This window comes from Heterocephalus glaber, unplaced genomic scaffold (genome assembly GCF_053883595.1).
Source record: "Heterocephalus glaber isolate CG9 unplaced genomic scaffold, H.glaber_assembly_v1.0 deba00001586, whole genome shotgun sequence".
Taxonomy (NCBI): domain Eukaryota; kingdom Metazoa; phylum Chordata; class Mammalia; order Rodentia; family Bathyergidae; genus Heterocephalus; species Heterocephalus glaber.
Window position 1 is genome coordinate 5,633,606 of NW_028258364.1, and position 13,213 is coordinate 5,646,818.

The window sequence follows — 13,213 nt, forward strand, 5'->3', positions numbered from 1 at the left end:
AGCCAGCCACCTCTACAAACTGTGAGCTACTTTGATCCACAACTTAAAGGAGGAGAGGTTTAAGTTTCAAATAAAGAAAATATATATATTTTTTGCTTAAATTCTTTTATTGGTACATTTTAGGTATACAATACATTTATATTTATATTTGGGTGCTTGTACCTGTACATGATGTATCTAGGTTCTTATTTTTTCCCCATTACCTGTGCGCCCTTCACCCCTCCATCTTTCCCTATTTACATACTTCGTTTCCATTTGTTTTTTCTTTTCTTATAATTTTTCCTTTCCATTCTTTCCTTTCCCCATCTCCTCCCACCACCCCTACCCCTTTGGACCTTTTCCTATTTCAAAGTATCAATTATTAGTGATTAATCCTTTTAATCCTTATTTACACTCTCAGGTTCTCACACTAGAGAAACTACTCGGTATTTATACATGTGTGTCCTATTTATTTCACTTAAGAGTATGGCCTCAATATGCATCCATTTAGCTATAAATGACTCTAGTTTCTTGTTCTTTATGGCTGAGTAGTACTCCATTTTATAAAAAAAACACATCTTTATCCAGTTTCCAGTTGATGGGCACTTGGGCTGTTTACAAAGAAAATATTGATGGATATAACTCACACAAGCAAAAGTTCTTTGGAGTCCTCAGTTTTTAAAAGTATAAAGGGGAGTCTAAAACCAAAATATTTGAAAACCATTTCTATTAATAAAATATGAGTAAAACTAAAGCATATAACAAGTACATGTGAACCCATGTGTTTACCTTTATAGTCAAACTATAAAGACTTAAAAATTAAATTGACAGGAGACATCACCTAGAGGAGTGTGACAACAGAATGAGGAAGGATACATAGATGTTTTCAAGTGTGAATTGTTTAAAACAGAACACAAAATCCAGATTTGAAACAAACATGGCAAGAATGGGTGGGTGAAGGTAGGTTTGCTTTTCTATTTACCCTTCTATCTAACTGAAACACCGTAGGGGGCAGGAGCAATCCATCATGTGCCCCACAAATTCCTCTTCTACAGCCATATATTTCTCCCTTTGGTGCCATTAATTTTTTCCCTTCGCTTCCTGTGAAGTCCATTATTTGCAAGCTGTTCCTCTGAGCAGCAATTTAACACACATATTAACTTAAAATAAAGCTCAAAAGTTTTTTCTTCTTTCCAAATGAATAAGATTTTTAAATGATAATCTTTCAGAAATAGAACACAGACAAAACTATAGATTTATGAAAGAGAAGCAAAGCAGACCTCATAGCACTCTCATCATACAATATAAATCTGATACTTACTCTTAAGATTTACAGTTGATAAAAACTAATTTCAATATGATTTGAAAAGATAAAAACAAATTAACCAAAATATTGATTCTTATCATCTATACCTATATAATTTATATGTATAAACTGCTCCACAAAAGCCCACAATATTTTAAAACTGAATATGATTAAAATAATATAAATTATCAGTGTAACCAAATTATAATGTTTTAAATTAAAATAAGTAATGACTTCCTACTATATTCTAAACCCCAAGGACATAGATAGGCACATACTCTGCTCATTTGATTAGGTTAAGGAAAATCAAATTTTAAAATGCCGAAAGAATTCCAGAAAAATATTGAAAATTAAGGAAAGCAGACAAAACGAGATGATGATTTAAGAAAATGACTCAGGGATAAAGATGTAACTCAATGGTAGAATGCTTGCCTAGCACATACAGTGCCTAGAGTTCAATCTCTACCGCCACACAAAGAAAGACAGGGTGTAAAGACTTCTACAGAGTGAAAAGGAAGCGCTCTCAGAGAAGGAAATGTGTCGGTGGCACCTAAGAGCTGATAGGGTAAGCAGCCATCTACAAATCAGCTAGATGAACAGCAACAAACAAGGGTAAAATGCAAAGCCAAAAGCCACACACAGGCTGGATCACAAAGAGCTTAGGTTTTATTCTAAAAGCAGTACAAAGATACTGATAGGTTTTAAGCAAGGAAGTGACATGGTTAGATACTTTGTTTTGTGACAATAAGAGGGACAACAATAATAACATGACCAGTCAAGAGGCCACTGCTATAGTTTAAGCAACAGATGACAGACTTGGTAGAGTGGAGAAGTAGACAAGTAGAGGCATTTTTCCATCTTGGATATAAAATAAAAGCAGGTGATGGACTGAGTACAGGGGATGAGCAAAACTAAGATGACTCAGATTTTTAATGAAGAATAATGACTTCCCATTTGAAATATTTTCTTAGTTTTCTGTTATCGTTGGCTATTTTCACAATAGTGGTATATCAAAATCCCAAAACTCAGTGACTTAAAATAACAATCATGTCTACTTCTTTTGTGCCTATGTGCCTGTTGATCTCCGACAGGCTTTGAGTCAAGCTGCAGGTTGGGGCTAGGTTGGGGTCTGTTTCCACACCTCTCTTAGTCCTTGGGCCAGAGGGTTAGCCAGACCATGTCCTTATCCTGTTATGTTCCCATGGTGAATGGCAGAAGCACAAGACAACAAATCAATTTCAAGCCTTGGGTCTGCTAACATCCCACTGACTGAAGCAAACCTTGTGGTTAAGTGAGAATCACATGGCAGGAGAAGTACACTCAAAGGAAAGGACTTGTGGTATCATACGCTAAAACCATGGATTCAAGGAGGGAAGAAGAACAGAGAAAATAATTCAACTCATCACAGTGTCTCTGTGTTCAAACCATGAGACTTGTAAAAGGAACTTGTTTCTGCAATGCTCCAAATCATTCTTCAAAATAACCACAAGAAAGACAGAACTGGGCCCCATCATGGAGCAATTAAATGAATATTTCAAACTCTATCTTACTACTAAAAACTACATTTAGCCATGTATGTCTACAATTGAAAGAAAACGCCATTAGGACTATTTCTGAGATTAGAATAACATCGTAGAGAACAACTGGACTGAAATTTGAAACAATTAAAATTATATAGTCAAAGACATCAGTGAAACAACTAGAGTGTAAAGACAGGAACCACCAGAACACACTTTAAAGAGATTTTTTTTAAGAACAGAACTATAAATATTTTTTCCTCATAAAATTAAAAAATACAGAAAATAGCTAATGCAGGTGGTTAAAAACACTTAAAAATTTACGAAATATAACAAAGAAAAGGTTTGTATTTTACTCGGTATATGGCATTCTTATTAAATGTTAAGAAAAGTAAGAATATTCTAACCCTCCAAGCTTTAACACTGCTTATTATGCTTTAAAAATATTTCTTAAAAGAATGAATGTGCTTAAGATACTCTGATGAGGTTACAGAAATATGATCCATACCTTAGACGTGACAGGACTAAATCATCAAGAAAATCTAAAGCTGAGCAGAGAAATTTAAACTTGTTATGCAGGTTATCCTAGGCTTAGAAGAATGACCTAATGAAAGCATTGGGGAACTGAGCAAAATGAATTAAGTAGATTAATAAGAAATAAATGAATAAAAATTCTAGAGTAGGGTAAGAGAATCTAAGAAACACTCCAAGAAAAATATTAAGTATCTAAGACTTAAGTCATATAACAGAAAATAGTCAAAGAAAATTTTAGAACCCAGCCTGGGAAAGTGCTTCTCAAACTTCAGAATCCACAGGATTCACTTAGGGGCCTTATTAAAAAGAAGATTCTGACTCAGTAGACTAAGATTCTGCCTTTCTGACAACCTCCCATGTGATGCCAATACTCCCATCTTAAGATCAATTTTTAAAAAATTAATTATATTGGTATATTTAAGGTATACAATATAATGACATTCATCATTGGAAATGTGGACCTTTACATAATCCATCTTGGTTCTTATTTTTTCCCCATTCCCCAGCCGTCCCTTCAACCCCTCCACCCTTCTCTATCTACAAAGACTCTTAAGATCACTTTTGAGGAGAAAGGGCCTAGGAAATAAGAATCATTACAGAACAACTTAGAGTCAATTTCCCCAGAATTCCAAATAATAACCAAGCTTCAATATTATATGCTTTCTTACCATCCTGTGTCTTTCCTTGTTAGGACTTATCGATGATGTTTTCACATTTATTCTTGTGATTATTAGTTCATCGTATTTCCTCCCACTTAACTCAAGACTCCTTTTCAGCTCATCACTTTGGCCCTTTAACTTAGCGTACAGTTGGTTCACAGCCAGCACTGAGTATTTAACAAATGAACAGAAAGACTGGAAGAGAAGCCAGTTTGAACATACAAAAGCCAAGAAAAAAATATACATGTTAACCATGAGAAAAGCTGTTAGTGCAGATTTGAGTGTTATCGTATTAGATATGTGCACTGGTAGCCATCTAAGTAAATAATATGCTTGTAGGAATTTTAATAAAAACAGCATGTAAGAAAGTTTTGTCGAGCTGGGGATTTAGCTCAGTGGTTCTGCTGCCTGCCTCAAAAGCAGAAGGCCCCGGGTTCAATCGCTGGTACCAAAAAAAAGAGAAAGTTTTGTCGGGCAAATGCCCTGAGCAAACCTAGATGAAAAGCTACCAAAGATTGGAGTAGGCAGTGGACTCTGAAAGGAAAAAGTACAGATAATTAAATATTATCAAATAGATCATCTACAACTAAAGGCAGATTGGGTCATAAATTCAAAGGCTACTATGCATAAATATCCTTTTGTAAATATGTAGCAAAAGAAGTCAGATTTTGGTAAGTATCAAGGTGATATAGAAGAAGAAGTAAATACACACACAAATTAAAGTCAACTGGATAGCAAATTTGGGGGGAAAAATAGTTTCTTTTTTCGAGGAGACTAAAAAATACCATGTGTGAAAACGCTTACAGTAGTAAGGCTAGCAAATATAAATAAATGAAGTGGTGTTGGTATAAGGGAGAGCACAAGGACTGACTCAAATTAGAGCATGCTGGCCACATATAGAAAGCAGCTGACTCAGGTCCCTAACATTATTGCTTTAGCACAATGGGACTCTAGTACGGTCAAGAAGAACAAACAAAAAACTGAGTATGTTTCTGAAAATTCCTGAATTGGGTAAAAGAAACCCACTTAACTTGTAGGGTATCACTTTCTTCTGTGGTCTAAAAAGTAATCTGAATTGTCCAAAGTGGATAAAAAGACTGCATAACAGAACTAAAAATGTGGTTGACTTTAAGTAGATAAACACGCAAAGAGGAACAACATGCGACACCAGTACAGTAGAAGTGATGAGAGGTGGAAGGAAGATAGCGTCAGCAAATGATTAGAGTACCAGTAACCCAGGGCAGCAGTGCTCAGATGGAAGGAAGAAAGAGGGAGCCAACCTAGGGAATACAGAAAAGATTGAAGGAAGGAGAAGTAGGAGGGTTTGAACGAATTTAAGTCACTCTCAGAACTAAAAATGATTCAACTCAAAGTTGAAAATTACACAATTTAATGAAAAATGATCTCAGACTAAAAGAGAAATGTGTAAATTTTGCTTACAAAACTACACTGATTCATTTCTTATTTAAATTTGGAGAAAAAGACAGTTTTACAAGGATTTTTAAATTAAATAATATTTGAGAATAGATAATGACAGTTATCTTAGACAGTATCAGTTATACAACACAGATTATGGAAGTGGACTATTTTGCCATAAAACACACCACAAGAAAGGCAAAAGAAGCAGCAGCCCCTCGTGTTCTGAACCCCTTTGTTGAGTGTGCCAAAAATACTTGGAGACAGTTGAGAGGAGAGATAGATATCTGCCCACTTAAAGCTATCTGGAATAACGCCATATTCATGCATCCTAAAGAGGAGACAGCAGGTTAATAAATTAATAATCACTATACAAGTCTGATCTAACCTAAATAATAAAACATTTTGACTTTCTTATTTAAGAGTTTCAGCCTCCTTTCAGTTAGACCAGACATATCCTAGGCAGGCAAACAGCATTATCCACCATTTGAAAGACAATTATTTCACAATTATATGCAAAGTGTTATACAGTGTACCATGGTAAATATAAAAAATTCATCAGGCATGAATAATGTCATCAAGAAGCATATGTCTAATAGATGTCTAATAGAGGAGATAACAAAAGATATATGTATAAATAACTACAACATAAGGTAAAAATCTACAGAGATATAAATGAAAAACCATAAATGTTCCCAGACAAGGAGAAAAAACATTAGAAAGAATATTCACACTTTCAAGGATTCCTATTTGATATAAACAACAAATGTCACAGTTTGGTTCTCCGAGTTTGTAATCTTTGTCTAACAAGCTATGCTGCTTTTCACCATTAACGTATCTTTATCTGTTATTAACTCTCACAGTCTACATTTGTTCATTTTTAATTTTCCATCATAATTTTATTCCATTTACATTTACTTTGTGCTATCCCTGAAGATATTTATTTTTCCTATCAGCAGTACATAGAACAAGCTCTTGCTAAGCAATGAAGGAAAACTGATGTCATATATAGAAAAGTCATATTTGGTCCTACATACTGTTAAACAGAAATAAAAGAAGAGAATGATACAAACAGTAACAAAGATTTTTTTTCCCAGTTCTATATCCATCTAAATCTCCAAAAAGTCCCTTCAGTTCCTTGCCCATTGAGAGTAAGGTTCAGAAATGAGTTTCTAGTTGAAAGAAATAACCATCTTCAGTTCTAGTTGACTGATAAAATCATCTTCAGTTCTGCTTCTAAACCAGACATGATACCTAAGGCTACTACTCCAACACCTTTCACTTCACAACTTAGATTCTTGATCTGCTTGTCAAAAGTAACTGGAATTTATTTTACAACTTACTTATACGGCTACTTAGGAAACTCTAACATTAACTCTAGAAAAGACACATAAAAAAGAAAATTACATAAAAATCTGAAGGAAGATGTAGAATGAAAGAAATCAGCCTTTAGTTTTCAAAAGAAATAAAATGTAATCATTATCCACTTAGTCCACTAACATAAATGGGTTTTTATAAAAGTAAACCAACACTATTAGCTAAAACAAAACGAAAAAAGCTTACCAGCAAGAAATCAATGTGTCATTATTCAACATTTCCTTTAACAGACCACATAATTCTATCAATGTTAAAATATTCATGTGTTGCACAATCATTATAGCAGGTATTTACTTCAGATGTCAGTTCTCTTTATAGAAATAAGATAAACCTTAAGGTCAGAATTTAAGCTCCATGAAGGCAAGGACTTCTATCTGTTGTATTCATTGCTTCATTCCAGTTAAACCCTGCCTAACACATGGAAAGTTCTCAACACAAAGCTCAGCTAAAGTGTCCTTTAAAAAGTCTCTGGTTCTCAATATCTGCTGTAAGAACTGATGAATGAATGTCGGAAGAAATTCTGTCAAAACTAAATCTAGGAAATATACTGTGCCATGGAAGAAGGGAAAGTGCCAATGTGTAACTAGATTAAAATGACACTGTTATCACTCTCCTTTTATATAAAGGAAAATGATTTTAATAAACATTAATCAACAAGTTACTACTTAACCACATCATTTAATATAAGTCAGCTTGCAGTACTACAAATTTTGTCTTGTATTAAGAGTAAAATATACCCAAAAAATGAAGAAATAAAACAAAAGAAAAAGTAAATGGATCACTTCTCTCCAAGTTCTTCAGCTTTACAGATTTGTAAATAACTAAGATATTTTCTTTATCAATTTTCTATTACCATTAAATATGTATATCAAGTCATCAGTATTATCAAATGTTAAGAAAGCCACTATAAAAACTGGCTTTGGATTTTATTTTGTCAAAAGTAAAAAAGATTTCACTCTTCTTTGCTTACATTTATTTTCTACCTGTATCTCCCTCAACATACTGTTACCTTTTGAAAACAATACTCGGACCTGTTGCCTACCTGTTGAATTATATCTACCTCTGCCTAAATAAAACATATTCCTATGAAAAATCTCAAAAAGACTTATTTAAGAAGTCAGTTGTCTTAGTTCATTATCTGCTGCTACAACAAAAACCTCACTGGGTACTTTCTAAACAACAGAGGTTCGTTGGAGTCACAGTTCTGGAGGCAGAACTGGCAGTCCAAGATGGTGGGCTGCATCCAGAGAGGGCTTCCTGCTGGTTAACCTGGTAGAGAAGCAAGCAAGCAGAAGTACAGAAGTGTGGACTGGGAACACAAAGCAATTGGCATCTGCTGTCAATCAGAAAAGCAGTACTGGTGTGGTTTTTACACACAGCTCTAACTGCTGCTTCTGTTTCCCTTCAATTAGCTAATAACTGCAAATCACAGGAAAAAGTAGGAGGGACATCTGAGTAAGAGAAATATTTTTCAGGAAAAAAAAATCAATGCTATAGTGAAAGATAAGCTTAGGATAAGAATATATCAAAAATTTAGTTATTAGAATCTTAAATATTTGAACAGGTATCAAAAATTTATATATAAATTCCGATGAATTATAAATTTACATTAGGTCCAACCTATACTAACCTGTGAAAGTGATTACTTATAACAAACATTAAAATTTGGCTCATTGACTATTGAAGTAAGTATCTTCAGAAAAAACAATGAGGAAGAGTTGTTTAGATATTCAGATCTTGGTCTCTTAATAGGAAATATCTCATATTAAAGACTACACTATTCCATACGGTGATTCCATATTGAATGTTCTCTTATCAAACGTGGCAGCTCACATTCATGCCATACACATTAACAGATTTCCTCATGGATTTACAAATGATGTAACAGTTTTAACCCTGAATTTAATGGCCAACAGCAAAAGATAAAAGATTTGCCCAGAGTTTTATGAGATTGCATTTACCTATTTAAAAGTCTACAAGACTATTACACGCCATAAAAACAAGTCCCTGTGGCTGACTTTGATAATCCCTTTTCCATGTTTGAATCCTGTCATGCTGCAGTATCACTCACTACTGCTGACATGGGTCATCTGAAAACTGCACACACAACACGGACACAGTCCCCGCTTTCCAACTTCGCTGCATACCAATTTCTACTCTTCCCATTAAGTTCTTCCAAAAATTCCTATAATTAAAAACATATACAGATGTAATTAAAACCCACCACCCTATAACCTTGGCCGATTTACTCAGGCTTTCTGGTCCTCAGTTTCCTCATCAATAAAATGGGAATAGTAATAATAGTACCTACCTCACAGTAGTATGAAAGTTAAGTGGTTTAATATTTGTACAGCATTTACAACAGTGACTAACATATTGTTTGCTGTGACTATTATGAAATATTTTGAATACAAATTTTTAAAATTTATAAATTTTATATATGATAAAAACAAACATTACTATTTTCATTGCCATTCAACTCCCATTCAAATTCTTCCTAAGTATACATTCACACTGAGAAACACATACAAATCCTCCAGTACACTGTAAATGCTATAATCCTTCAGGCACAAACTTTTACCCGCTAAGAACTAGTTACTGTAGCACAGAAAAAGGTGTATAATTGAAGTAATTCATGCGGAAGTAAGGCAACAGCAAGCTCAAGACAACAATTTATGTGCTACTTTTTCAATGAGCAGTGATATGCTAAAAATTATTTGCAACAAATTATGGTTTATTTTTTTAACAGAATCTGAACCACTTAAGAACCATGTAGACCAATCCATTTATCATGAAAAAATGCCTAACTAAAGTTAGAGAAAACAATGTTCTTTGCACTACTCACTTTAAGTACTAAAATGATCCCATCTTTTTACTAGTTTGTAAATATCATATCACCGTATCACCTAACTTTGTGCAGTTTCTTCACATTCTCAACGCCAATGGCCTGTTAAAGAGAAACTCTCATTTAAAAAAATACTACCACAATAAACAAAGATACTACAGTCTACACTAAGAATTCCTCTAAGTTGAGCTTTACATACAGTATAATTCACCCTCCCTGAAAACTGTAGCCTAGTTTCCAGGGAGTTAATTTGTCTTCACTACCATAAGAACACATTGCCCTCTGGGCCAGGGGTTTAGCTCAGTGGTTCCGGCGCCTGCCTCACAAGCACAAGGTCCCGAGTTCAATCCCCGGTACCAAAAAAAAAAAAAGAACACATTGCCCTCATCACTTACAAGTAGTTAGAAAAGTAACATTCAGTTATTATTAAACAATTACACTTACTTTTAATCCATGTACTATGCAATACAAAACTCAGTTTCCTTCATTAAAGCTTAACATCTGTAATTATAAGCATTAAAAGCAATTATAAATGAAGCCCAACTGTACAGTACTGATAAATGTACCTCACAAGGTAAAAAAAAAAAGTCACTTTTAATAACTGCACAGTACCCTAAATGGCATTCTTACTGTTACCTTTTAAATGCTTCGGCAGGGTTCCTCTCGCATTCCCCAGGCTGTAAGAGGCTTTGGACTGCCGGATCTCTCAGTTTGTCCTCATATCCTGGGAGTAGTCCACTGTGGCAGATCTGGGAAACTAGGCTTCTAACAAACCCTCCAACACACAAAGTATCGGAGTCCTGGGCTTTGCAGAAATGAAAGGCCAAAGCCTGGCGATGTAAACCTCTCTGCAAGCTTGTAGGTGAACTTGGCCACAAGAGCTCAGTGCACAGAGCTGTCTTGCCACTGCCAGGCCCTCCTGTCAACAACACACCCCAGGCAGCTCCCTTTCCAGAGACAGCACTAGCATTATTCCCAGAATTCATCACAAGGGGTGGTACGTTGACAGCACTGTTGCAGCAGTTTGTTTTCTCTTGGAGGCAATGCTGGAGCTTGTGGAAAACCCATTCCCTACAGTAAAACTGCTTCCCTTGCAGTAAACTCGTTTGGGCCATTTTGCAGACTTTCTCTTCCCAAGGGTTAGTCATAATAGGGTTTTTATCTTCAACATTTGCTAGAATATGGATACATCAACACAGGTCTTTATATCCATTTGGACATAATTTGCAAATTCAGCTGACTTTAAATGACAAGAGTAACAAGTCACAGTAAAATTCTACAGCCACAGAGTCCATTTGGCAACAGAATCTGCACGACTTTCTTTGGCTCCATATTCTTGATTAGCAGAGCACATATTACATTAATTGTTGAACTGATGGAAACAAGACTGGTGCCAAAGCTCAGCAACACTTTTGCTGTATCTTGATGGGCCATACAACTCCATGGTCGTATCTGGAGCTTATGTGATTGTAGATGTTTCAAGTCTACAGATGAGACAATACATCTGGAAACTAAAGAGAAAGCCCAATCTTTCAATTAACATGAAATACTTTTCCAGGTGTTAATGCTGTATCTGAAATGCAGATGCAGAAAAGCTGCCCATTATCTTAAATGTCATCAAAGATAATACATTTATACAGTACTTAGGTAGATCTGTATTTCTTGTTGAAGGATGATCACTAACTGTTCTAGTTCTTGCCAGTTTCAGGCATCTGGGTAACTGCCGGGAACTGTTTCAGATTATAGTTTCTTATGTGGCAGAAATGACAAACCACTGTTAACACCTTCTTAATTCAAAGCATTCATAAAATGCATTTTTCAAGACAGCAGATTCTTAATGAACCTGTTCACAGCTTCCTTGACTCTACGATGTCCAGGTAATCAACAATTTCCATAAGTAACTAAAATGAAACAAGCAAAAATATCTTAGTACTAAATATGACACGTTAAACGTGTATTTATCAAAGGACACAATTCATCAATTAAGGTAATCTCAAAAATCTACATACTTCATCTCTGGCACTTTCAGAAAGTTGGGTGATTACCCCAAGATTAATTCATTTTCTGTTTTGTATTTTTCTTCCTCTATGGTTATGCTTCCGAAGCGGCCAGATTTTAATCAAGTTAACCTGATTTTTAAAACCTCTCTGTGGAAAGTGGGGGAAAAGATACTTTAAGCAAGTAGAGTAACATCCTTAATTCCAGCCAAAAAGCTCTTTCCAACTGGCTTGGCAGAAGAGCGCCACTAAAGAAGCGCTATTAACTTGCACGGTCCAGTCAGTCAAGGACTCGGTCTACTAGACTAGCCACACTTCTTTGTTGATAGTTTGCAAAATCTAGGGAAAGAATACCAGGGTTGCAGCTGGATAGGAAGTGGTTAAAAAAATAATAATAAGGGGAAAGGGATGATTGCTCCTATATGATTATATGAATGATAAATCAAACGCGAGGAAAAGGTAGCTCTTTCCTTTCTCTGAACCAAGGACGGCGGTTCAGGATGGGGGCAGAAACAGAGTCTCCACTTTGGCCGGAGAAAAGGCTGCAGGGGAGATCCTCCCCGAAGCAGGAAAAGAACAAGGAGTAGTGTGCTTCAGTGCTGGTGGGTGTCTGCCTACAGTTCCGGCCTCGGCTCGCAGACAGACAAAAGGAACTCCGGGATTCCCAGCGCCGGGAAGCACCCAGCGTCCCAGTCGCCCCCAGGAGCCACAGGGGAGCCACCTCGGAGCAGCCGCCAGCGAAGGTGCAGACGCGCGCCGAGGTCTGCGCTGACCGAGCCCGAAGGGCCGGCACCCGCCCCGCCCGAGTCCGGGTGTGTCTGTAGGGGGAGGGGGTGCCAAGGACCCCGCCAGTGCCGGCCGAGGGATCGATCGGGAGATCGGGTCCCGCGCTGCGCACCCAGCGCCTGCCCGGCTCCCGCTCCCACCCGCCCGGCGGAGGCAGAGGTCGCGACTGGAGAGCGGGTGGGCGGGTGAGGTCCGAGCTCCAGCTGCAGCCCGAGTTCCCGACTCGAGGCAGGGCCTCGCTCCGGCCGCCGCCGGCCCCTGTTACCTCAGCCCGGGCACTTGCTCCGCTGAGAAGCCGCCGCCAGCAGCGCTCCCGCGGCCGCACCGCAGCCGCCTCCTCTGCCCGGCCCGGAGCTCGCTTCCAGCTCCAAATCCGCCTCCAGCCTCCCGGCGACTGCCAGTTCCAGCTGCCCCGGCAGCCCCGGCCGAGCTCCTCCCCACCCCCACCGGCCAACCCCGCCGCCGCCGCCGTCAAGCAGGGACCGTCTCCCAGGCCTGGCCCCGCCGGCTACTCCGCCCGCGGCCCCGCCCCGCCATCAGGCCCCGCCCCTTCCCGGCCTTTCGGAGCGCGGCCCCGCCCCCACCCGTGCCTCCGAGCGCCCCAGCCTGGGCGTGGGCAGCCAGCGGCACCGGCGGCCTCGTGGCGTGGGGACCGTTCCGGGGCCGGCGTGGGGCTCCGCCTTCCTCAGGGGAGGCGGGGCCGCGTTCTCGCGTCCCCGAGCTGTCGCGAGTCGCTACCTTCACCCCCGCTGTCGCTCTCGGCCTGAGGCTTCCTTTGTCTTCGCGGCCGGAGCCGC

The 13,213-nt window shown here is 38.3% G+C and overlaps 1 protein-coding gene across 3 annotated transcripts in view; it reads right to left on the reverse strand.

Annotated features, from left to right (window-relative positions):
- The window catches only part of Ankrd50 (ankyrin repeat domain 50), a 40,171-nt gene extending 27,312 nt beyond the window's left edge, over positions 1 to 12,859 (reverse strand). The window contains exons 1-2 of one of the 3 annotated variants that reach the window (XM_004854949.3): positions 12,682 to 12,859; positions 10,270 to 11,144 (exon numbers count right to left, since the gene is read on the reverse strand). In XM_004854949.3, coding sequence (XP_004855006.1) covers positions 10,270 to 10,781 — 512 coding nt within the window. In that variant the 5' untranslated portion in view covers positions 10,782 to 11,144; positions 12,682 to 12,859. Of the gene's footprint in view, positions 1 to 10,269; positions 11,535 to 12,681 lie in introns of all 3 variants that reach the window. The other 2 variants (XM_021236467.2, XM_004854948.3) reach the window with 2 other exon arrangements.
- Between the last annotated feature and the right edge of the window lie 354 nt (positions 12,860 to 13,213).